General features: G+C 40.3%; 2 protein-coding genes across 2 annotated transcripts in view; one reads left to right on the plus strand and one right to left on the minus strand.

Moving 5' to 3' along the window:
• The window catches only part of slc23a4 (solute carrier family 23 member 4), a 28,453-nt gene that overhangs the window by 1,965 nt on the left and 2,102 nt on the right, over positions 1–24,386 (minus strand). Inside the window, exons 2-10 of the mRNA XM_079680950.1 lie at positions 23,574–23,836; positions 6,898–6,981; positions 5,976–6,116; positions 4,943–5,100; positions 2,604–2,763; positions 1,330–1,511; positions 764–884; positions 520–676; positions 131–384 (exon numbers count right to left, since the gene is read on the minus strand). Of these exons, the coding sequence (XP_079537076.1) occupies positions 131–384; positions 520–676; positions 764–884; positions 1,330–1,511; positions 2,604–2,763; positions 4,943–5,100; positions 5,976–6,116; positions 6,898–6,945 (1,221 nt within the window). The 5' untranslated portion in view covers positions 6,946–6,981; positions 23,574–23,836. The remainder of the gene's footprint in view (positions 1–130; positions 385–519; positions 677–763; positions 885–1,329; positions 1,512–2,603; positions 2,764–4,942; positions 5,101–5,975; positions 6,117–6,897; positions 6,982–23,573; positions 23,837–24,386) is intronic.
• On the plus strand, positions 15,007–18,196 carry LOC307038394 (intestine-specific homeobox-like). Its single transcript, XM_079679778.1, has 5 exons — positions 15,007–15,468; positions 15,549–15,605; positions 15,692–15,840; positions 17,072–17,176; positions 17,733–18,196. Exons 1-5 carry the CDS (start codon positions 15,234–15,236, stop codon positions 17,928–17,930), a joined length of 744 nt encoding a protein of 247 aa, XP_079535904.1. The 5' UTR covers positions 15,007–15,233; the 3' UTR covers positions 17,931–18,196.

Here is a 24,386-nt window from a genome sequence, read left to right on the forward strand (position 1 = left end):
GTGGGACAGATAAAGAAATGATTTCAACTTTGGTTAAAATTGGAAAACAAAGCATTTGGCTTTGGCCTTCTAGACTACAAATGAGCCATTTTCTTTAAAGAACTTCCAGAAATACTCATTATGGTCTTACCTTTGTAATACCAAGGGCTCCAACATTCTCGCTGTATGAAGTGGTTCCATTTCCTGTACCCCAGGCTCCAGCCAACAGACAGCCCAGTCCCTCAATGCCAATACCCCTGTTGATAGCATGTTTAGGGGGAGGTGGCGCCCCAGAGAGCCTGGCACATGCGTGGTAGTCCCCTACAGACTCTATCATGGAGGAAATCACACCGGCCAAGATGCCAATCACCCCCGCCAGACTCACAGTCGGCATCCCCCACTGACCTATGTTTGGATTCAAACATAAGGAAATAGAGATCAACACAATGTGTTAAGAGCCTGCAACCCTTTCATTTTCCAGTAACTTTTAATTAACAAAAAGTAACTTCAGGCAATAGTTGGCTATATGGTGGCTTTTACCTGGGTAAGGAAAACGAAACCAGGGAGCTTGGCTGATAACATCTCCCTTTAGATCAGTGCGGGCCAGGTAGCCATATTGGCTTGTTTTACTAGGAAGCGCATTGTAGGTTGTTAAAATGTAGCAGATGAGCCAAGACAAAGTGATTCCAAGAAGAACCTGAGGACACAATCAAAAAAAGATAAGGTCTAAAGACTAAACTAACAGTTTTCTTCATGTATCTCAATGAACGTGTTTTATACCTACAGGGAGAATCTGAAAGACGTAGACATTGGACGTGTGCAGTTTTTTCTCCTTGCTGTACGTAGGGAATGGCACAGGTATGTGACGGAGGTACTGTGAGAACAGGATGATCAGTGCTATGGTCCTGTGTGAGACAAGAACAAAAACATTAGTATTTAACATTGTTTAATAATACAGACCTGAACTAGGTTGTTGCTAAGTTCTAACCAAAAAAGCAAAGTACAGCAACAACTAAGCAGGTTCTTTGGGAAGGATTTATTTAATAGGCTTTATTGGTGTGCCAAGAGATTAAGACATAATATTTTGTAATACCCTGTGCTCTATGCAGGGGAGGAAGCAAGTTTAACATAACATATAAGACAAGCTGGTATGAATGCATTACAATCACATAAACCCCATTAAGCCAAGAACTAACTTTACTAAACTGACAAGATATACCTTAAATGCAAGATAATCAGAACAGTAATTAGAAAAAAATATAGAATTTCAGATTACATAGATCACTTTTTACTTTTACTGTAGCAGAAAGACCCTTTTTAAAAAAAATGTATTTGTTTAATTGTACCTACATAGTAGAGATGCCCCAGTGGTTGCCAGCACTGGTACCAGCTGAGTCAAACAGGGACAGTCCAATGAGAGAGATGGTGGGAGCGATGGTCAGAGGTCCAATGAAGCGCATGAAGAGGCCGATGAGGCCGGAGAAACCTACAAACACCTGGAACAGTGAGCCCACCATAATGGACCCCTGCAGCTGAGGACAGACAAGAAAGACGACATCAGCATTTTGCAAGGGTCAAAGGTTGGAGCTGGCATGAGACGTGCACACATAATATTACTGTTAAACAGAATTTCAACAAAGACTTGTGCTTGGGGGTTTTGTCCAAACAATGAGCATTTGTTCCAGCAAAGCCAACATTAACTGACACAACAAATTATTTATTCCACACATAATTTCATTTCCACAGGACAGTCCTTAAAACAATGCCTTATTATTAAGTATTTTCTTAACGTTTCACTTTCACACAGAAAAGTTAAAATGACTATATTATAATATTTTTCTTTTGCTGGTCATTCCAAAAACTATTTTGAGAGATACTTAACCTTAGAACTTGAACTAGAAAGTCTGAAAAAAAATTATATGCAGCAACATCTGAGTGAGTTCTCATATCTAATCATATTTAAATGTTAAACAATGCAGACCCCATGGGGTTGCAACATAATTTAATAGGGTTATAAGATGGGTGTTGAGAAAAATAATAACACATTTAGGACCAGGAAATTGTTCTAAGATCATCACCTGTATTAATAATATATTTTTTCTTTTAATGTTTTTTATCTTGGTCTATAAGTCTCTGATGGGGGATTTTTGACTGGTAATGGGGGAGGAACAACTCATGGACTGCTTCCAAAGCCCACAGTGCCTGGAGCATATCGGATAGTCTGTTGAGGTGCTAGCTGTTAAATCCAGACAAAAATGTAAACACAAATAAAGCGTAATTTACATTTATTAATCAGATCATTCACAGTGTTCACATGACACGTACTGTAACACTGCCGGTTATACCAAAACAATTGCTTAGTGTCACTTTAAGTTATATGAAAGATGTTTTCTTTATCTGGTTTAGAGGTGTTGAATTAAGTTCTTACAGTATATCGCTATCTGTGAACTCGGTTTGCATATTTTGCGAGTGTTTTCATAGTTCAGCAAAACAAAAAAGAAAAGATAAAAGAATAAGACAGGTTGTGGCTCTAGTTTTTAGTACAACACCATTCATGTTCAACACTTGCCAGAAGCCCTTTACATGTGAAACAAAGTGAGTTGTGTTTATGATGGTTCACTTACTGCTCTCATTCGAGTCTGCCATACTTCAGTGAATTCTATGGAGGAGGTGTTGACCAGGCTGGCATTTTGGGTCCAAGCAGGGCACTGCCACTCCGGCATGGACAGCATTGCCATGGACGGTGCCAGCAATGTGAAGGTCCCACCTTGAAGTATGGGCAGTCTGGAAATGGCAGAGATTCAAAGACATCAGGATGAATGAAACCACAAGTAGCCAGACAGATCTATTGTATTTTAGTCTGACAAGGGGGCGTGTGGTGCAGTGGGTTGTGAGTTGGTGTTTGGATCAGGGGGTCACAGGTTCAAACCCCACTGCAGTCAGCATGTTGTTGTGTCCCTGGGCAAGACACTTCACCTCAAATTGCTCCTGTGGGGATTGCCCACAGTATAGAATATGTAAGTCGCTTTGGATAAAAGCGTCTAACAAGTAATGTCTGTATGTTCCAGTTTGTTTTACTGCTCAAATGGCTGATTCTCACAGTAGGTCACAGTTAGCACGCATAACATGTTTAACTCATGGGAATATTTAAGAAACACAGCTAGCAAATATTGTTTGATTAGAGTTTATAATGTTTCATCTTGAGGGACATAAATAATTAGCTTCTCTAGGAACCTTTAAACATACTGCTTCCTTTCTTCACAGCCGACCTCCAGGTATTTGGGAAATACAAGAAAGCATCAGTGGTTCTAAGCCAGAAGAATGTGGATTTAGCAAGAGCTAGATTCCAAACATAATAAGATGGAAATTCCTGCCCTAATCCTACTGCGACACCGATATTCAGCCAGTCTGCACAAACATATTGAAAGTCAGAGCATCGGAACTGGTTGAAGTTTGTCGTTCTCCAAAACAAACTCTGCAGCATGCAACAGAGGAGAAGTCCAGCTCCTACTGCATTCAATTGTATTACATGTAGTCAATTTATATTGTATTGCATTGTATTTTATCAGAAAATATAACTTTGTAGTATTGTTTGGTACCTAAATATAAATGCTGTGGCATGATTACACTATTAAGTAACATTTATTGTACAAAAAGGGTATTTTAATATGTAAGGGTATCTGTTTGGTCATGCGTGTGTGTCTGCATGGTTGTATCTGTCTGTTCACAGATTATTTTACACAATGCTTGACCCATTAGCCTAATATTTATTGTGCTCATTATCACTGTGTGCTCAAAGACCTTAAGTGTTTGCATTAATTTACCATTTTTTAAAATACGTATTCTTTGAACTGTTTATTGGTGGTCAGGGCCTACGAGTGACCAACAATTTGTTCTGGGCAAAAGGCATTATTGGAAACAGGCTAGACTAAAAACACACCTTACCTAGTCTCTTGCAGGCCACCTTTTGGCCTGTGTTCTGGATGAAAATGTATAAAGTTAAGTTGCTACATCTTTGTAAGTAAACTGTGATGGACAATTCACCAAGGGCGTTTCCTGGACCTGGAAACATTCGGGGTTTAGCCCACAGTGGCGGCGCCAGAGATTTTCTTTTTGGGGTGCTGTGGGGTAGCTTGACGTTTCATAGAGGGTGCTCAAACATGTAGGGTTTCCCATTAAGGTAACGGGCGCTACAGTGGAATTTTCTACCGCAACGTTCCCCACACACACACACACACACACAATGTACCCACGACTGTTACAATGAAGGGTCGATAATCAGCTCACAGCATATAAGTGTAGGCAGGGGTAAAGTGGGTGGACCTAACATCCTCTAGGGGGGTCCTCACCTCCTCAAGGGGGGTCCGGGGGCATGCTCCCCCGGGAAGATTTGTTTTAAAATATTGAAGTTAAAAGCATCAATCTGGTGCACTTTGAGAGCAACATTAAGAGATCTGGATACATAGGCCAGGCGACGCCACTGCAATTCACTCTTCTTTGTTTAGGAGAGGAAGTCAATTTTGGCAGGGATCTGCATTCTACTGAGGGTACTTTTCCATTTCATTTTTTATTTATGTTTTCACACCTAAAAATACCTTACCATTTGTAAGGATCTTAAGGTAAAGCTGTACTTTCTCTCTGGTAATCCCTTAAATAAAAGCTGTGCCCAATTACAGAGTAAAGTATTGTGTTGTTCATGGTTAGGGCTTCAGAAGGCCTGCAGTTTAACAGAGGTTAAGAAGGAAGGATTGTTCTGCTGGTTTAATAAGAAGGAGCAGCATGACTAATTCCACTTTAATGCACCGTGCTGCACTGCTGGATTCAAAACATGGACCAACAAAGCATGGAAAAGAGCAGTGAACTGAAAAATCCAGCCAGTGATACATGTTAAAGATAAATGTAAATGGTAATAATCAGAATAAATAAACATTGCTCTTTAACTTATTTGAATTGACTGCCTTACCTGATGCCGAAGGTAACTTGCAACAGAGTGCAAACACCGGAGATGAAGAAGATGGTGCTGATAAGGTGGCTCTGTGTGATGCCATCAAACTGCAGACACAACCCCTGAGACAGGATTAACGGAATGGCGATGATTCCTCCAAACGCCGTCAAACAGTGCTGAGGGAACATAGACAGAGAAAAAGATAAGCTACATTTATGTTTGAGGTACAGAGAGAGGAATTAACAAAATGTTGTGTGACCTCTGGGACAACAATCAGCCTAAAGTAGTGGCTCAACCTGCATCCAAACAAAATGTTAGTAGAAGGGCTGCGTCAATCAGGATTTTTGGGAAAATATGAAGTGCCAATATGATACCAGCATTTACTTCATGAACTTGTTTTAGCCCTCATCAGGCTTGACTTAAAAGTTGTTTTCTCAACAAGTTGTAATGAGGTTATGTATTACTAAACACCAGAAACTTGGATAATGATCTACAAAATAAAAAAGGAATTATTTTTCAATAGATGTTTTAATGCAGCAATAGATTGGTTGAATTCTTATTTATGTATGTGCATAGTAGAAATGATCAATTGCTTCTAAACCAACCAAGCTATTTGAGTCAGCATTGGCCTGATATCTGTATCAGTTCATCCCTATAAGTAACAAGTCTTTGGGGTACACTTGGAAGGACCCGTGATTTATGCCGTGAAAGAGATAATAGCAGTTAATATAGAAAGGAAAAAGTTTAAATGGAGCAATACAACTGTGAGGTCTTCAGAGGAAACACTCACTGATCTTAGCTGTTAAATACATACAACCAATTCTCACTGACTTTACCATCCCAACTGTATCTGAAACTAATTTTACAATCAGACATACAGTACATAAATAAAACCAAGTCTAACCAACCATGAAGGTAGCGTCCAACGGAAGCTCTCATGGGACACTGTGGTCATGTTTGCATTGTAACAACACAAGCTACCCTACATAGGCTTTTAGGCAGGAAATGGCGGAAGAGACTCGTTGTCAAACATCACCCTTTGCTGACGTACCTGGATGCCGAGGATGATGCACAGGTACCAGGGAGGCACATCTGTTACGCAGTATACTAGCTTGTTGTTGTCTGACTCCATGGACATGTCCAATTCTTCTCCATGTTGTGTGTCCGGTAGATCACGAAAGCGCCCTTCACGCTTTAATTTGATGGATAGAGAAACAGATGAAGGGTGAATTAGAGATATATATGAAATCATGGAAGCACATCTTTGTTTTTCATTGTGGAAATCTGTAACTTTGACAAACATGAAAACAATATTACAAAAAAGAAAATGCTTTAATAGTCACATAACTATAGGACATTCATAGACTTATAATTCCCAGCAAGGGAATGTGGTTAGCTCATGACTTGCACTACAAATTGATTTTCCTTCTTTCATCCAAGATAAAGTTAGGATTATAAAACAACACGCTAGAGTCAGATGAGCTATTATGTATTTATTTTCAAAAAATTGTAATCGCTTTGAAAACAATACAAGATTGAGACTCAACACTACTGTTTGTCTGACTAAACAACATGTCACTTATCTCTTCAATAATGTGATTTTAAGCATGGAGGCGCAAGAATGTAAACAAGTACATTTACATGTCTCCATGACGCTACTTTGCTAGCTGCTCTTTCTGTTGTTAATTATTAACTGATAAAACAAAAAGTAGTTTCTAATGTGGTATTAAACATCACACCACGTGGATTATCCAGTTCAGTGATAAGAGGAGAGATACATCTCTAGTTGTTACTTGCAGATGTGTTCACATTCACTCATATAAAAGGAAAAAAACCTAACCTTGATCTGAGCCTATACGTTAATATTTTTACACTATTGTAGAAAAGCACACATTTAAGAACTTTAAAAGTGTGTTGCATTTAAAGACATTTTTCTATAGGATATAGCAAAGTGAAATGTAAGTAATACTCACTGCAAATGCATAGTTGTCAAGACCATTACTGTTCTTTTCTGGAGCCATGTCAGCTTCAGCCCTATAGACTCAGGTGGTGGTCCTCTGGGGCCGAAATCAAAACAGAAAAGTGAAATGACATTAGCGAGAGGGGAGGGAGCTCATCAAGAGAGGACGGGGGAGTCTAAAAGGGGAGAGCTGGGAGGCGGGAGGAGGCGGGAGGGGTTGGCAGTTTGCTATGAAGGAGCAGAGTTCAGACATAAGACTGCTGCGCCTGTTGACTGAAATGACTCCCACCAGCAGCTCATGTGAGCCCAATTACAACTGAAATAGCAGCTGACCAACCAGCATCTGCTAGGTAGGGCTTAGCCATTGAGACATATTTTTTAAATCACGCTCTTTTTTCTCAATTTTGTTATCTCCTTACAAAAGACCTTAAAAGAGCCTGCACAGTTGTTTAAAGGTCCTCTATTACACTGTTTTTCATCAATACATTATAGGTCTCAGATATATATAGAACATGTCTCTGAAGTGTTTGGCTGAAATACCAAGCAGATCATGCATTGTAGCATCCCATAATCCTCTCTGTTTCAGCCCTGTTTCAAAAGTGCTGATTCTCTGTCTGTTACTTTAGATGAAAGTAAGGAGCCACTCCCCACGCCCCTCTGAGATATATTTGCTTGAAAAGAACCCAATGGTGCTCTAGGGGGAGATTCAGGTGATAAGGTGTTGGGGGGGGGGGGGGGGGGGTATATTGGTTGGTTATTGACTAACGGTTACACAAGCCAAAAAAACATTATGACATCATAAAGTGCCCAAAATCTGATCAGCTCATTTTCAGACAGGTTTTTATATAAATGGATCAGGATAAAAAGCGAATCTTTATCCTGAAACTTCAGAATCTCTTCACACAGAGGGGACACATGTTTATGTATAAAAGACATTAAAAATGGGATTTTGCATAATAGGTGACCTTTAAGACGGAGTAAAATGTCAATAGTCAGAAAAGCCTTTAGGCCATAGCTTGTGCCCTTTCCATCACCAACCTTCCAAACTCTAACATGATGCCAAACTGTCACATGCTGCCATTGATGATTGGTAGATGTTCAGTAAATGTTAACTTAATTTACTAATTTACCGTAAAGCTCCATTTCCCCTGAAATGATATTAGACTAAATTATATTATTTGTCTAAATTAAGAGTTTGATAGCAGCCCACATCAAATTCATTAGAGAGGTCGTAGTACGGCAGCGGAGAAGGTTCAGATTCTAACACCGTTTGCATGTGTAGGCTGGATCATTTCCACAACAGGATTGTTGTCTGCATCTCGTCTTGTTTCAAAGTCAAAAGAGGTCACAGATGGGTAGCTGGCAAGTAGACAAAGCAAACAAGAGGCTATTAATAAATGTATTAAGAGTTGTCTTCGCTTTTAGAGAATGTATAAAACTAGGGAATGGGAGCTTGAAAAAATGCACAAAATAGAAAAGTTAAAGGAAATTGAGCTCACATGAAACTTTGAAAAGCACAGAGAGAACAGTGTGGGAATATCATGAGGTCTTCTGCTCTGTGTGCATGTGACTCTGTGCACTACACATCACAAGGATCCCCAGGGCCGTCCCTCCCTACAGGAAGATCAAGCAGGGGGCCTCACCTCGCGGAGTAGGGGTCTCATCTTGCGTATGGAGTTCTCCGCTTCGAGGCTCGACTAGCACCCACCCCGTCGACGCTCAAGTTGGCCACGGACGGCCCTGAGGATCCCTCACATGTCAGGTAGCGAAGGTCTGTGATGGTTCCAGTATTCTTTCATATCACTCAATGAAGCATCACACCTCGTGATTGGACTGATAATAAGCAGCTGAGCCATTGTTGTCATCTGCTCTAACAGAATAACCTAACATGCATCATATGTGTCAATGTGTGTCCAATCACCAAAACATTGCTCAATGTGTGAAGAAAGAAGTATAAACTTGCTTTCTTTCCACCCAACCTGTTGTTGATCACGTAAGTCTCTGTAGCTCAGAAGCACTTGATCACATTTAGCCTCCGAGACAGTCAACTTTCTAAAGTGTGTTTCAGAGGCTTCTCTATAATCAAATTGGGATAGGGGCAGTTAGCAATCAATGACTGAGAGCACAGGATTTATTTAACAGAATAATGTGCTGCACGTGTAATAAACAAAGCTGATCATGAATGTTGTTTCAACAATAATTATTATGTGAAATGAAAGCTATCGAAAAAGGCATCCTCTCCTTTTTGAAATGAGTTTTGTCCAGATGTAACTTACATTTACTCAAGTACTGTACTTAAGTACAATTTTGAGATACTTGTACTTTACTTGATTATTTCAATGTTATCCTGCTTTACTTGAGTACAATTCAGAAGTAAATTGTGTACTTTTAGTCCACTACATTTATTGTGTACATTTAGTTACTTTGTGGATTAATGTTATAAAACATATAATATAAATGATTCTTAAATGGGCCAATCTGCACAATGAGTAATTTTAATTTTGGTACTATATTTGAATGCCAATACTTTTGTAGTTTTACTTGAGTAACAATTTGAATGCAGGACTTTTACTTGTGTAGGTATTCCTACACTCTAGTACTTCTACTTTTACTGAAGTACAAGATCTGAGTATTTCTCTCTGGACAGCGTAAAGAATAAGTCTGACATTAGAGGGAAGTTTAGTTTAGTTTAGCAATATGCGACCTCATTCCTTTCAAAAGATACCTTACACTGAATATTATCCTCTCTCTTGTAGTACCCTGTTCTGTGATCAAGGGCAGATAAGGTTTAGTAATATTGTATCACTAAAACAACACCAATACATTGTTGGATAACAACAGGACAATTAAGTTATTTATCCACACTGGATGAAAAAGTCCACATGCTGTGTTCAAAGAATGTTGTGTCTTTTTATTCAAGACAAGGCAAGGCAAGTTTATGTATATAGCCCATTTCAACACAAGGCAATTTAAAGTGCTTTACAAAAATGAAAGACATTAAGAAACATATTATAAAATGAAATTTAAAAACACTAATTTAAAAGGAAAGATAATAAAGTTACAGTGCAGCGGCAAAAATAAAAGTCTTCAGCCTGGATTTAAAAGTAGTACGAGTTGCAGCGGACCTGCAGGTTTATGGGAGTGTGTTCCAGATATTTGGAGCATAATAACTGAACGCTGCTTCTCCATGTTTAGTTCTGACTCTGGGGACAGAAAGCTGACCAGTCTCTGAAGACCTGAGAGATCTGGATGGTTCATAATTTAGCAGGAGGTCAGAAATGTATTTTGGGCCTAAACCATTCAATGCTTTATAAACCAGCAGCAGTATTTTTTAAATCAATTATTTGACACACAGGAAGCCACTGTAGACTTCAGAACTGGAGTGATGTGATCCACTTTGTTAGTGTTAGTGAGGACTCGAGCAGCAGCGTTCTGAATCAGCTGCAGCTTTCTAATAGATTTTTTAGTGAGACCTGTGAAGACACCATTACAGTAGTCCAGTCTACTGAAGATAAAAGCATGGACACGTTTTTCCAAATCCTGCTGTGACATTAGTCTTTTAATCCTAGATCATAGTTTTCCAGTCGGTCTAGTAATATGTTGTGGTCAACAGTTTCAAACGCAGCACTGAGATCTAATAATACTAACACTGAAGTTCTGCCACTTTCTGTGTTTAAGTGGATGTCATTGAAGACCTTTATAAGAGCAGTCTCAGTGCTGTGGTTTGGAAGAAAGCCTGACTGGAACACATCGAAACAGTTATTTAAATGCAAGAAGTTACTCAACAGTTGAAAAACAATTTTTTCAATGATTTTACCCAGAAATGGGAGGTTTGTTATGGGCCTGTAATTGTTCACTACTGAAGCATCTAGATTATTCTTTTTTAAGAGCGGTTTAATGATTGCAGTTTTTGGGGCCTGTGGAAAAACCCCTGAGTGAAGAGACTTGTTTACTATATGAAGTAGATCTGACGCCATGCAAGGAAAAACATCTTTGAAAAATCCTGTTGGAATAATATCAAGGCAGCAGGAGGAGGATTTTAGAAGTTGAATAATGTCCTCTACTGTAGATTTTTATCATTAATCTGATGGAACTGTGTCATGGTGTTTAAATTGATTTTAGGTGGACATAGGGACAAAACATTTGCTGTATCTGATAAAGAGGCACTGACTGCTTGTCTGATTTTCTAAATGTTGTCAGTGAAGAAGGAGGAAAATTCATTGCAGGCCCTGGTGGATAGAAATTCAGAGGCTACTGACACTGGGGGGTTAGTTAGTCTGTCAACGGTAGCAAACAACATGCGTTGTTTTTGTTTTTGGCAATGATCTCAGAGAAGAAAGACTGTCGTGCAATTTTAACTTCCAAATTATAAAAGCCAAGTCTCTCTTTATAGATTTCAAAGTGAACCTGGAGATTTGTTTTTTGCCACCTTCGTTCAGCTTTTCAACACTTTTTTCTGTTTTCACGGTCATGGCCTTTCTCCATAGAGATATTTTCTTCCCAGTCACTTCCTTTACCTCAGTTGGAGCAATGGCATCTATAACATTTTACATTTTTGAATTAAAATGATCTACTAGCTCATTTACTGAGATGTTAGCAGGGGCAAGTATGGAAGAAAAATTCTGAGTAAACATTTCCCTAGTATTTTCAGTTAAATATCGCTTTGTGGTTACCTCTTTTTGAAAAATAATTGTGAACAGAAATAGAGCTCTCAAAGAAAACACAGGAATGATCAGAGAGTGCAACATCAGTCACCACAACCTTAGAGATATTCAGACCCTTTGAGATAATTAAGTTCCAGAGTGTGCCCCTTATTGTGTGTGGGCTCCGTCACATGCTGAGTCAGTCCATAGTTATCAAGAACACAAAACAGTTATTTAGCCCCTCTGTCTGGGTTGTCAACATGGATGTTAAAATCACCAACAATTGACAGTCAATGTCAATACACACTATACACAGCTCACACAAGCGTTTGAGCACTTCCTGTTTCTAAGCTGATTCACCGCTCTCAATCTATTACCTATCAACACAGATATCGGCAAAGCTACTGGCAGCAGGGCCCCGGCTTGTCCCTCAAAGAGTTGAGTGCCATACGCCCTTGGGCCTGGACCCAGCACACATCAGTTAGAGTTTGCTGCGTTTTGTACAAACACATTCTTATCAGACTTCGGAGACTGCAGATGCTGAATGGGGGGAAGGTGGTTGACGTAGGCACGGTGATGAAGACGGGGGAGATGGTGTGAGTCTCTGCTTCGGTGATTTTGGTGGGCGTTGTGGAGGGGCGGCGGTAGAGGACATTCTGCCAACCCTGTGTATCGCCTTCATGCGGTCATTGATCTCCAGGAAGGACTCGATGCCAACCCTCTGTATCTCCTTCATGTGGTCGAAACTCCAGGAGGGTGGGCGAGGGTGAAATGGTGAACGGAGATTAAAGAGAGCTGGGGAGTGAAGGAAGAGTATCCTCAAAGGTGATAGGGGGGGTGAAGGGCAGTGGAGACTCCTCCATGTGTCTCATAGGTTTCCCATAATCAAGACATTCCTCAGGTGGGTGCAGTGATACTTCTTCAAGGTTTTCTGCACAATGAGTACTGTGGGCAATCCCCACAGGAGCAATTTGGGGTTAAGTGTCTTGCCCAGGGACACAACGACATGCTGACTGCAGTGGGACTCGAACTTGCTATTCCCTGATTCAAAGTTCAGCGTATTATCCCACTGAGCCACAGCCTCTCTTATTTTATACATAAACATGTGTCCCCTCTGTGTAGAGAGTCTGAAGTTTCAAGAAAAAAGATTTGCTCACGTCCTGATCCATTTATATAAAAACCTGTCAGAAAATTAGCTGATCAGATTTTGGCCACTTTATGATGTCATAACGATTTTTTGGCTTTTGTAACCATTAGCCAATAACCAACCAAGGTAAGACCCCCCCACCTTATCACCTGAATCTCCTCCTAGCAAATATCTCTCAGAGGGGCGTGGGGAGTGGCTCCTTATTTTCATCTAAAGATTCTAAAGTAACAGACAGAGAATCAGCACTTTTGAAACAGGGTTAAAACAGCAGGGTTTATGGGTTGCTACAATGCATGATCTGTTTGGTATTTTCGAGCAAAACACTTCAGAGACATGTTTTGTATATATCTGAGAACTATATTATATTGATGAAAAACAGTACAATAGGGGACCTTTAAATAAGCCTTTGTTTTTACATTCATCTGTGAACCAGAACTGACATTTATAAAATGAGATATTTTCGACCAAATGTATGAGTGTCCTCGTATGACTCGTCACGCGTCAGACTACATGCAGACCACAAGAGACACACGGGTTGCATTCTGAGACACATGTGTGACGCAAGAGGAGTTCAACAGCACCATCTACATGGTGAGAGTGAAAACTGCTATCTAATACTTGCTCCTTCAGCTGTCAAACCTGTTTTCATTTTATATTTCCGTATGTGAAAATGCTTCAAAATATAAATGTACCCTAGATTAATCTAGATTTTGTACATGCATTTAATATCTGTCAATAATGTTAAGTTATCAATGTTGTAACTTAAAATGTGTGCACGTGTGACTTGTGTGTGGTGTTGATATATTATAGGTGCTCTCCACTGATTTTACAGATACCACAGCTGCTTACTCAGCAGGGGAGAATACTTTGCTTAAAGAATGGATAATGCTGGAAATTCCTAGAGTGCTTTAACCCAGTTAAACCTTGAGAAAAAAGTAAACCGTGCTGGACATTCATAAAATGGTTGCTGCTTTAACTCCTGAATTTCCAAACGGGGATTAAATAAAGGTCCATCTTATCTTATCTTATAAAATAAGTTCCCTTCTGTAATTTGCTTTACACTAAGCCTTTTTACTCAGTTGATTTGGTTTCATATAGTAAAAAATTCCTTACACATCCTCTCTATAGACCAGTCATACTCAACTTACGGCAACGAGCCAGATAGGGTGCATTTTTTCTAATTCAAAGTGCAGTAGGATTAGACTTGAGCAGAGACAACTATAAGCTAAAGAGGAGCAAAAGCTAAAGAGAAATTAGTATGATTATGATCCTTAAATTTGCATTTACACCAAAAGATTTTTTAAACATGATATTAATTTTGTCCCTAGTAGAACCAGTTTATTTTCATTTGTATGAATCATCCCTACATTTGAGAACATGCATAATGGAACGGGGATCAAGCTTTGTTGACTTTTGTAAAAACTATTTCAAATGTAACCAAAGCATTTACAACTAAAGAAGCTGGATCTGCAGCTATTAACATATCTCATTTGTCTGTCATGTCCTATAGGCCTAGTGAATTTTGACTCAATCGAAGATTATTGGTAACTATTGGTATCCCTAGACTTTCAATGTAAACGTTTTTTCTAATCTATATAATAAGCTTTTACACCTTTGTTTTCCTGCTATGAAATGTCAAAATGTCTGCCATTTAAAAAAAATCTACTTACACCACCTGATCTTTACATGTCATAGGGCAAGACCTCATAATGCTCTATGAAACCTGATGTACTTATATGATTCTATTTTCTTCAAGTTTGTATCTTGTTGGTCGAACGCACTTATTGTAAGTCACTTTGGATAAAAGCATCAGCTAAATGCAATGTAATGTAATGTAATAATGTTGCCTTCTTATATTAAGAGATAAGGTGTAAATGCACTGAGGAGCCAACACCACCAGATGGAGAAAACTAAACACATAATGCTTCCTACACACCACAAGGAGTCACTGACTGCCGTTCCCAGTGTGTCAGTGAGGTGAACTGAAGCGTGAAAGGGCATATTGAGGCCAAGGTGATAACGGCTAGTCTTCCAATAATCCGGTGATAAGAAAGAGAAGCAACGGTTTAAATCTGTTTTACGTGTTAAGTGTTGCTTAAGTGTAAAGCAAGCTACAAAGGCAAGGAGATTTTGTCCGAGCTCGTGCCGAAAATTGAAGATTTTTTAATGCTGGTGACATTGCTGGTAGAAAAACCTCAGAGTTAATGTAAGACCTAAATGCAGTTTGATTATGTATCTAGTGTGTGTAGAAAATGGATAAGGGCACATACCTGGAACAAGTTTTCACATTCACAATGAGCACACCTTACATTTAAAGGGTAAAATGGGACGCTTAAGGAAAAAACTTTTCCTAGAAGTATGACATATCGCCAGTCGCTCCTCCCTGATAAAAACCATGTGATGCAGGTCAAACAGGCTGACAGGGGAGGGAGGGCAACCTCACTGTCCTCACCTTGCACAGTGCAACAACCATACCAGACAGGAGAAGAAGGAGAAGAGGTTTGTGATATTTTAAAGCTCCTGAGTACTGGTGAATAAAGTCAGTACTACAAACATCTGATGACGAAGGGGCCAATGGAGGGGGTTAAGCTACTGGGAATGTGGAATAGAGGAAATACAGAGAAAGAGTCCTGCATGGATCAACAAATGGAATCTCAGCCATGCAAAAAACTGTCCCATTCTATTGAGGAAATTCTATGGGGGCCCACATGTGCCAGAAAGGAGAAGAAAGTACATCGTAACTGGTCTGTTATCAAGGAGAACAGCAGGATATCTAAGCAGATCTCATGTGCAGGTATGTTGTTTATCACTCTTTTTCTTATCCAAAAGGACATCCTTGTTGATATTAAATAATGTTTTTCTCTCTGCTATTAGAAACAACACAAATCAGACTACTTGAAGAGTCTCCAAAAGCCACCACGGACAGCATGAGTGAGTATTGTGATTTTTGAAGCCATATGTTTAGTGTTAAAATGATGCTGACGAGGAAGATGTCAGTAACAATAATGTGTTTACAGGTCAGAGGAAAAAGAGGCAAACGCGGGTCACTTTCACCCCAGTCCAGGTGCAGGAGCTGGAGAAAGCCTTCCAGCAGACTCACTACCCAGACGTGAACAGAAGAGAGCAGTTAGCCTCTCGCCTGCAACTCCCAGAGGGACGAATACAGGTAGGATACACAACGCTCATCACGGTTATTTATGTGTGTTTTTGTTTGATTTTTGTTGCATTACTTGTCTTGAAAACTTAGCATGAGTGTAACATTTGTAATGTGATTAGTGAAGGATTTGTTTGTATATTTTACCAAGAATTATCATGGCAGCATTAAAAACAATACACTGACAGTATTGGGAAGCTGCTTTGGAAGCAATTATTTCAACCTGGCACAAGTTAAAACTACAGCGAAGAAATTAAGTGTGTTTAACTTATGCTACTTGTAAAAAGTAATATAAACTACTTAGTACAAAAAAAGGTCATGGAATAAACAAATAATAGCCCAAAATAATCAACAACTTGTATCACTATGCATGTATAAATGTATTTGAACTACAAACAGGCTACAGACAAATTAAACTTGACAAGTAAAGTACTAGTTTACTTCTCAACAAATATGTTTAAGGACGGTTTTGTATTCATGTTAAAACATCTGTATATTAAAATTAGACAATATTTAATATTGATTGTTCTGATAACATTTAAATAGCTTCAATCTAGTTCTCCTTGTCCAACTACAGTAGTTTTGTATTCATGTTAAAACATCTGTATCTTAAAATTAGACAATATTTAATATTGATTGTTCTGATAACATTTAAATAGCTTCAATCTAGTTCTCCTTGTCCAACTACAGTAGTATCAAATAAGCAAACTATGACAACATATCGTCTTTATTTTGCAACTCGTGTATTGCTGGAAGGAGTCAATAAATCAAACTGGGGTCACCAACAGTTCAGTGGATTAAACAATGGGCTTATTATAATGAATAGTTAATAATGGAACCATGGCAATGGTCTTTGGACTGTTGCTTATATGAAGAAATACCTCCCAAAGTATTATTGACAATTTCGGCGTAGAAGTGTGTACACTCAAAAAACTGAAGCGTTGACTTTAATTACATGTATTATGTCAACAGACCTCACATAACTTTATAAGGATATATCAAAGCAAGAATATTTTCTATTTGAACTTAATATTATTGCTTTCAACAAACCTAATACAGTTATGTATAATACATTTAATTAAAGTTAACCTTTCCGTTTTTCTGTGTACTATGATTCAATGATCATGCATGCTCAGAGGAGAATAATAATACATTTGTTACTTTTGGTACTCTGCTACATATTTATGGATAAGTTGTGAGTATGTAATAGATACAGTTATGTGACATGTTGTTTGTGCTGCAGATTTGGTTCCAGAACCGCAGAGCCAAACGGAGGAAAGCAGAAACTCTGAAGGAAATAGAACTGATGAGCAGCCGGCCTGCAAGTCATCCCCTGCTTTATTTTGAGGTAACATCACATTTCATATATTCATCCCAATAATATTCCCATAATGAGTGCTTCAAACTCAAAATGAAGCTTACGTTATTTACAAAGAAAGAGAGAAACAGGGTCGGAACATTTTTAAACCTTTTTTAAAATAATAAAATACATTTTAAAAAGGTGAAAGAGATCAAATAGCAAAGTTTCAAAAGTAATATGATGGAAAAATTAAATGATCATATTTCAAATACAAATTTAATTAAAACCCATATCTTACCACGAGCTCCTGTGAACATTGAAACCCTAAAATGTATTTAATTTGGCTCCTAATTAAAGTAGCTCTTGTAATTTTCTTTAGCAATTGTCTTATTATATTATTTTTTTACTTTCACATTAACCTTTGTCTAACCTTACCGTTAATATGCCCTTGTTTAAATGTGTTGCATCTCTGGTGTGAAAACTTTATATATATGTCTTTTTTACATACAGAACAATTACATTTCATTGACTAGAATAGTGATTACTGATTGTGTTGGTTCTTTGAGACATCTTCTCATCAGTATGTATGTCCCCCCCCCCCCAGGCGCTACAGAAGCCCCCGCTGCAGGCAGTGTGCTGGCTGCCGTGCTGCCTCCCTGAACCTCTTCAGTCAGCGCTGTTCCCCAGAGCAGCTCCAACAGCCCCCTTGCTGACCATCACACATTCCCCAGGTCACAGGACGCTATCAACAGATAGAAGTACTCTTACAATTGATGACACTATTGTGTTAAAGTGTTTTTAAATGACGTGGTACAAAGGTCATAATGAGCTTTGATACATCATTTGCTGGAGTTATAACCCAAACTCTACTGTAATCTGTAAAATATAATAACTGTTTATTGATGAGCTTTAATTGTCATGTGTGTTGTATATACTGTGTTGACAACATGAAATAAACTTGTTGATCTTTATTTGTTTATTACCTTGTAAAGTTGAATCAGAAAATGAATATTCTGGTTGAATACTGAAAACAGTTGGCTTCTTTATAATAAATAATTATAATAACCATTTGAACTGTTTTATTGAAGTCAAAGTGTGAGGGTACTCAGCACTGCAACGTGCTTCTTGGTATTGAGCTGCTGTGTTATTCTGCAGGAGAGATTTTTGCATGACACCACACTTCCTTGTCAGAGATAAGATACAGCACCGCTCATAAACTTATCATATGTTTGACTTTCTGAAAACCTTCCTTATCTTAATTTGGCCTCGTAAATATGGGTTATTGGCAGGTCAGCTGGGGGAGCTTGTTGAATATAGGATCAAAGTGGAAACATCGGCTGAAGGGACTGTTTGTAGGTGTTGTATAATAATTGTAATTTATAATAAGAATATGAAAGACTGCACATATGCAGTGCTGTAAAAGTAACTAAGTACATTTACTCAAGTACTGTACAGTACTTAAGTACCATTTTGAGGTATTTGTACTTTACATGAGTATCTCCGTTTTCTGCTACTTTGTTCTTCTACCCCACTACAATTCAGCAATAAATATTGTACTTGTACTCCACCACATTTACTTAATACCTTTAGTTACTTTGCAGATATGGATTAATGATGTAAAATATAATTAACACTTAAATAAGACTTTAGTTACACCTGTACTAAATTAACAAACTACCGATCAGTAAATCCAAATAATATGAATGGTTCCACCTTTACCAGCTTTTATAAACATATCAATGCATTGAAAATTATAATCAAAACAAATCATATATAATTGTGAAATGGGCCACTCTGCACAATGAGTACTTTGACTTTTGGTACTTTAAGTATATTTTGATGCCAATACTTCTGTAACTTTTACTACTTACTTAAAAAGTAGGAACAGAGTGTTCCTACTTTTACTGAAGCACAATATCTGAATTCTTCTATCTCTGCACATATAGGTGTCTTTTTATTCACCTTTTATTTTTTGAAACCAATATAACTCCGCAGGTAACTGTATTACATATGTCCTTTAATAAAGTGACTTTATGTTATGAAGCCTGTTTCTTGTGAAGGTGATATATTATTCTGGGAAAATGCACCTACAATTACATAAACGGTTCCTATCCTTTTCTTTCTGTGAAGCTGGCCATTTTCCAAATAATTGTCAATTATAAGAACGATAACGCAGCTTCATTATCAATACCATAACTCCATTGGGAGTACAATAACTGATTACATTTATCAAGCCTCTGAGAACGGTTAAACTTTTCACCCCGGTCATATCTCCTTTTATTGCTTGTGTTTGCTTTTCCCTCAGGCAGGGCTAAACAAGACACAAATAGTTTGTGGTGAGAGAATCAAACCAACAACTTTGAACCACTTGTGTGACAACAATTGTATCATGTTGTGAGAAATGCTTTTGCGAATACTAATGGCCATCAAAAGTTGGAAATGTCAGAAGGAAATTATATGAGGCAAACTGCCTAACATGACGTATACCTGGAGCTATGTTCTGTCCAAAACCTAAATATCATAATCTACTTTGATAATTGTAGTAAGAATGAGTTTAATGAGTTCAATACTAAGGTGTATGAAATCATATTACACAAACAAATTAATTAATAAGATATAAAAAAGAGTTCACATTACTTTTGAAGAGACCGGACTCTATCTTAAGCAATACAAGAAAACAAATACAGTAGATATTATAGTTTGTATGTTAGACCGTGTACATGATTTATCTTCGATGATAATTTAAACGACTCGGTTAACTCACTTCTATGAAATGAATAAAATCTCAAGATTCAGTGGAAAGTGATTATTTTTAAGTATTTGCTGTGTACACAACATGTCTAATGATTACTCGACAGGCAAAAGCCAAGATGATGTGTCGTGTGTATTTGTCTGTCTGCAGCTAATCTGTAATACTACTGGGTCCATCAGCTTAACCACCTCTTGTGGTTAAGAGGGGAATTGTTACCAGGCCTCTTTCTTATCAGCCTGGTTGATTTTACCATGTGACCGGCAGGCTGGTCCACATCGACACTGTGACTCAACACGATCACTCCCAGTTGTTAGATGTGCTTGACCAAAAATGGTATTGTAAAAATTCTCCCAACTTACAAGACCTAATCCAAAAATGAATAGCAGATGTACACTGCAGAGGGGGGCAGAACATTATCTGATTTGTCCTGCCAATATACATATTCATAACATGGGCGGCAGTTTCTGAGGATAGGACATGGATAAACTCAAGCCAATATTAATATATACAGTATATATATACAGTATATATATATATATATATATATACACATATATATATACAGTATATATATATATATATATATATATATATATATAATATATACAGATATACTGTAGTAATAATTGCTTGAATATAATGGACAAGGATATAAACCTATACATATATAAATATAAGGTCAAAGCTAAAAACTGGGTTTTCTCCAATGGAGGTTGACCCAGCTCCAAAGCATCCCAACCTGTTGCTGCAAGATGTCCCAATGGCTGCTGCTGACACTGTGTTAGGCAAAGGGAACAAAGATAAAAACTATAGGTTACTTACGTAACCCCAGTTCTCAGAGTAACATGAAGTGAGATGTCTCACTATGGGATGCGCCTCATCGCGGAGCAAACAGAAGCATCAATCTCATTACGCCAATCCTGATTGGCTGGTGATCTTGACGTCAGGGTCAGGGAATCTACCCCCTATAAGTAGCTTGCGCTACGCCGCATGCGTCATTCAAAATAAGCACCTCTTCTCGCTTCACCATAGCAAGGAGGGCCGTCTGGTGAGACATCTCACTTCATGTTACTCTGAGAACTGGGGTTACGTAAGTAACCTATAGTTCTCATTCATAACACTCCGTTCGATGTCTCACTATGGGATATTGTAGCTCCCGTATTGCCAGACGAGCTTATCTCGAAAATCACCAAACCCAACCAGAATGTAACAGTTAGAGCTCTAACTCAGAAGGGGGCCCAGCACTGCATGGGCCACACTGGGAGCAGAGACGTCTAATCTGTAAAAGCGGACAAAAGTGAGCGGCGAGGACCAGCTCGCTGCTGCACAAAGCTCTTGGATGGAAACACCCTTGAACAAAACCCAGGATGTAGCCAGACCACGAGTCGAATGAGCACGCAAACCTGAAGGTGCCTGCAGACCCTGACTCGTGTAAGCCAAAGCAATTGCCTCCACAATCCAGTGAGAGAGCCTTTGCTTAGTAACAGGCTTGCCCTTCTGAGGGTTAGCCCAGGACACAAAGAGTTGGTCATTATGACGAAACTGTTTTGATCTGTCCATATAAGTGCGTAAAGCACGGACTGGACATAGCAAATTTGGCTGCTGTTCCCCGGAGGGACACAGCGGCGGAGGGAATGCCTCAATGTCAATGGGGGTACATGAACCAACCACCTTAGGTATAAAGGCAGGGTTGGGCTTCAGCAACACTCTCGTTAACCCTCGGGCGAACTGAGTGCATGAAGGATGTACAGATAGCGCATGAATGTCACTGACTCGCTTGGCGGATGCCAGGGCCAGTAACAGCACTGTCTTGAGTGACAGGTGCTTCATGTCAGCTTCTTCCAGGGGTTCAAATGGGGCTCGAGTGAGCCCATCTAAAACCACTGTCAAGTCCCATAAGGGCATCAGTGACCTGGAAACAGGAAGGAGCCTGCGAGCTCCCTTCATAAAACGGCAGACCGGAGGATGCTGGCCGGCCGTCTTACCCTCAAAGCCCACATGGCATGCAGCAATAGCAGCCAGGTAGACTTTGATCGTGGAGAAAGCTCTGTGTTTATCAATTAGGTCCTGTAGAAATGATAAAATCACTCCCACAGGGCATTGAAAAGAGGTGTGCCCTTTTTGAAGGCACCAGTCCTCAAACACCCTCCACTTACAGTCATAAAGAGACCTAGTGGAGGAAGCTCTCGCACTCTGAATAGTGTTTATCACCTTCTGCGGTAGACCCACTGCATTCAGATTATACCACTCACGGGCCAGGCTCATAGGGCCATGCGCTCCGGGTGTGGGTGAAAGATCGTCCCCCCCGCCTGAGACAGTATGTCTCTGTGTAGGGGGAGCTGCCACGGCTGACCGCACAGCAGCTGATATATCTCCGCCAACTAGTACATTGCAGGCCAGTGCGGAGTTATCAGGATCATTGTGTGTCGCCGTTCCCTCACTCTGGCCAGAGTTGGGGGTATCAGCGCCAGGGGTGGAAACGCGTACAGGAGGACCGGAGGCCAAATGTGCGCGAGCGCTTCCACGCCTAATGGTGCGTTTTGATCGCACATTGAAAAGAAAAGCTGACAGTGAGCATTTTCTTTTGATGCGAACAGATCTACCGCGGCTCAGCCGTAACGCACCCACAGCTGGCTCACAACCATTGGATGTAGAGTCCAGTCTGCATATAGTGGTACGCCTCTGGACAGCAGGTCTGCCCCGAGGTTCATCACACCCGGTACGTGCGTCGCTCTCAGAGAGAGGAGATGGCCGCAGCTCCACAAGATCAGTTTGCGTGCCAGCATGTGTAACTGGAGAGAGCGCAAACCCCCTTGTCGGTTTATATACGATATTGTGGTCGTATTGTCCGTCCTCACGAGGACATGGTGTCCTCTGAGAAAAGGCAGAAAGCGTTTTAGGGTGAGGAACACAACTCCATGTACATGTAGTCCAACTCCAGGACATCATCCGCGGGCGAGACCATGGTGAGGTCCAGTTGGGAGCCCCAGCTTGACACAGCGCGGGGCTCCGCTCTCGCGGCTGTTGCCGCCACCGGGCCCCAGCCTGACACGGCGCGGGGCTCCGGTTCAGCAGCTGCCGCTGTTATTGAGCCCCAGCCTGACACAGCGCGGGGCTCAATCACCGCGGCGGACGCCCCCATGTCTTGATTGCCGGCCGGCGAAACAGCGGACATGAGGGGGTCCTGTCCCGACAAGCTAGCTTGGCGTGCTAGCCGTCGGCGGAGGCTTTTGATGGTGAAGCGGGCACAATGCCCGCACGAGCCGGGGTTGTCGATAGCCTCCTGGGCGTGTTCCAGCCCGAGGCAGGACGAGCAGACCTGGTGTGAGTCTGTGCCTGATATCTTCAACCCGCAGCCGCAGAGCCGAGCCTCCGAGTCCCTGACTCCTCTGGTGTGAGGGAGAGAAGCGTCCATCTCGGTCGCCGTGGTGACGGCGTGGAGAGGACCCGCTCGTAACAGGTACGTTGCTGAGAAAAAATCCTTCCCCACCTGTCGTTAATCCGGAGAAAAAACGACGGTGTAGAATTTTATTCTCAAAGAATATTAACTGGTGTGTTAATACCCTTTTTATCTTCCCCTCCTCTGGTGTGAGAGAGAAAAAGAAAAAACCGTCCCCGCTACCTTGGTGTCGGTAGTGAGGAAAGGCAAGCTAGTAACAGGTGTGTTACCAGCTTGAAAAATCAAAACCTTACCTTTAATTCCGAAGAAAGAAATGGCGAGGTACATCCCATAGTGAGACATCGAACGGAGTGTTACGAATGAGAACACAACACGTAAGCTGTCTCAACGTGCTAAGGCTAAGTACATGGTAGAAACTCAGAAGAGGAAGAATCCCAGACTGGTTTCATATATCCCAATGCTTCCTGCTGATGGTACGGTATTAACCAATGGGAAGACTGCTCTGCTGCGTCGGGTTCCTCTGCCTCCAAACCCACCACCTGTTGGAGTTCGAGACCTTAGGGCAGAGGTGCCCAGTACGTCGACCGCGGTCGACCGGTCGACCGCGGGGGCAATGCTGGTAGATCGCGAGTCTTTCATAAAAAAAAAAAAATCCAGCTCCGTTAAAATAGACAAAACAGGTTTTGATCCCTCCTCCCTTGGCCTCCCTGCCACTTAATTCAGGAGTTGATTTGATTGACAGAAAAAGCGACCTATTGCTTTCCAGTCTGTTAACCCAGAATGCAAAGCGATACAAAATCAGTCAAGTGCCGGGAGAGACAAACAACAAAATGAGTGCGGGAACGAGCAAAAAGCTAAAGACATACCACTTCCACACAGAATGGGAGGGAGAATCTTTTTTGTGATGTCACATTCAAAGGTTATTTGCCTTATTTGTAAAGCAAGCGTCGCTCTGCCAAAGAAAGGTAACGTGGAGAGGCATTATCGGAGTGTTCACAAGGCGTATGACAGCGACTTCCCTCCGAGTAGCGAGTTGAGAAAGAGAAAGGTCATGTATTATTGCTACACAAACATTATCTCTTAGTCTTAGTGTCGCCAACTCGTTT

Source organism: Notothenia rossii (genome assembly GCF_949606895.1).
Source record: "Notothenia rossii genome assembly, chromosome: 5".
Classification (NCBI taxonomy): domain Eukaryota; kingdom Metazoa; phylum Chordata; class Actinopteri; order Perciformes; family Nototheniidae; genus Notothenia; species Notothenia rossii.

Bases quoted from the DNA above. Each gene is read 5' to 3' on its own strand.
- LOC307038394 (XM_079679778.1), top strand. From the start codon at position 15,234: ATGACGAAGGGGCCAATGGAGGGGGTTAAGCTACTGGGAATGTGGAAT. The intron at 15,469-15,548 runs GTATGTTGTTTA...CTCTGCTATTAG, and splicing joins TAAGCAGATCTCATGTGCAG to AAACAACACAAATCAGACTA. The intron at 15,606-15,691 runs GTGAGTATTGTG...ATGTGTTTACAG, and splicing joins AGCCACCACGGACAGCATGA to GTCAGAGGAAAAAGAGGCAA.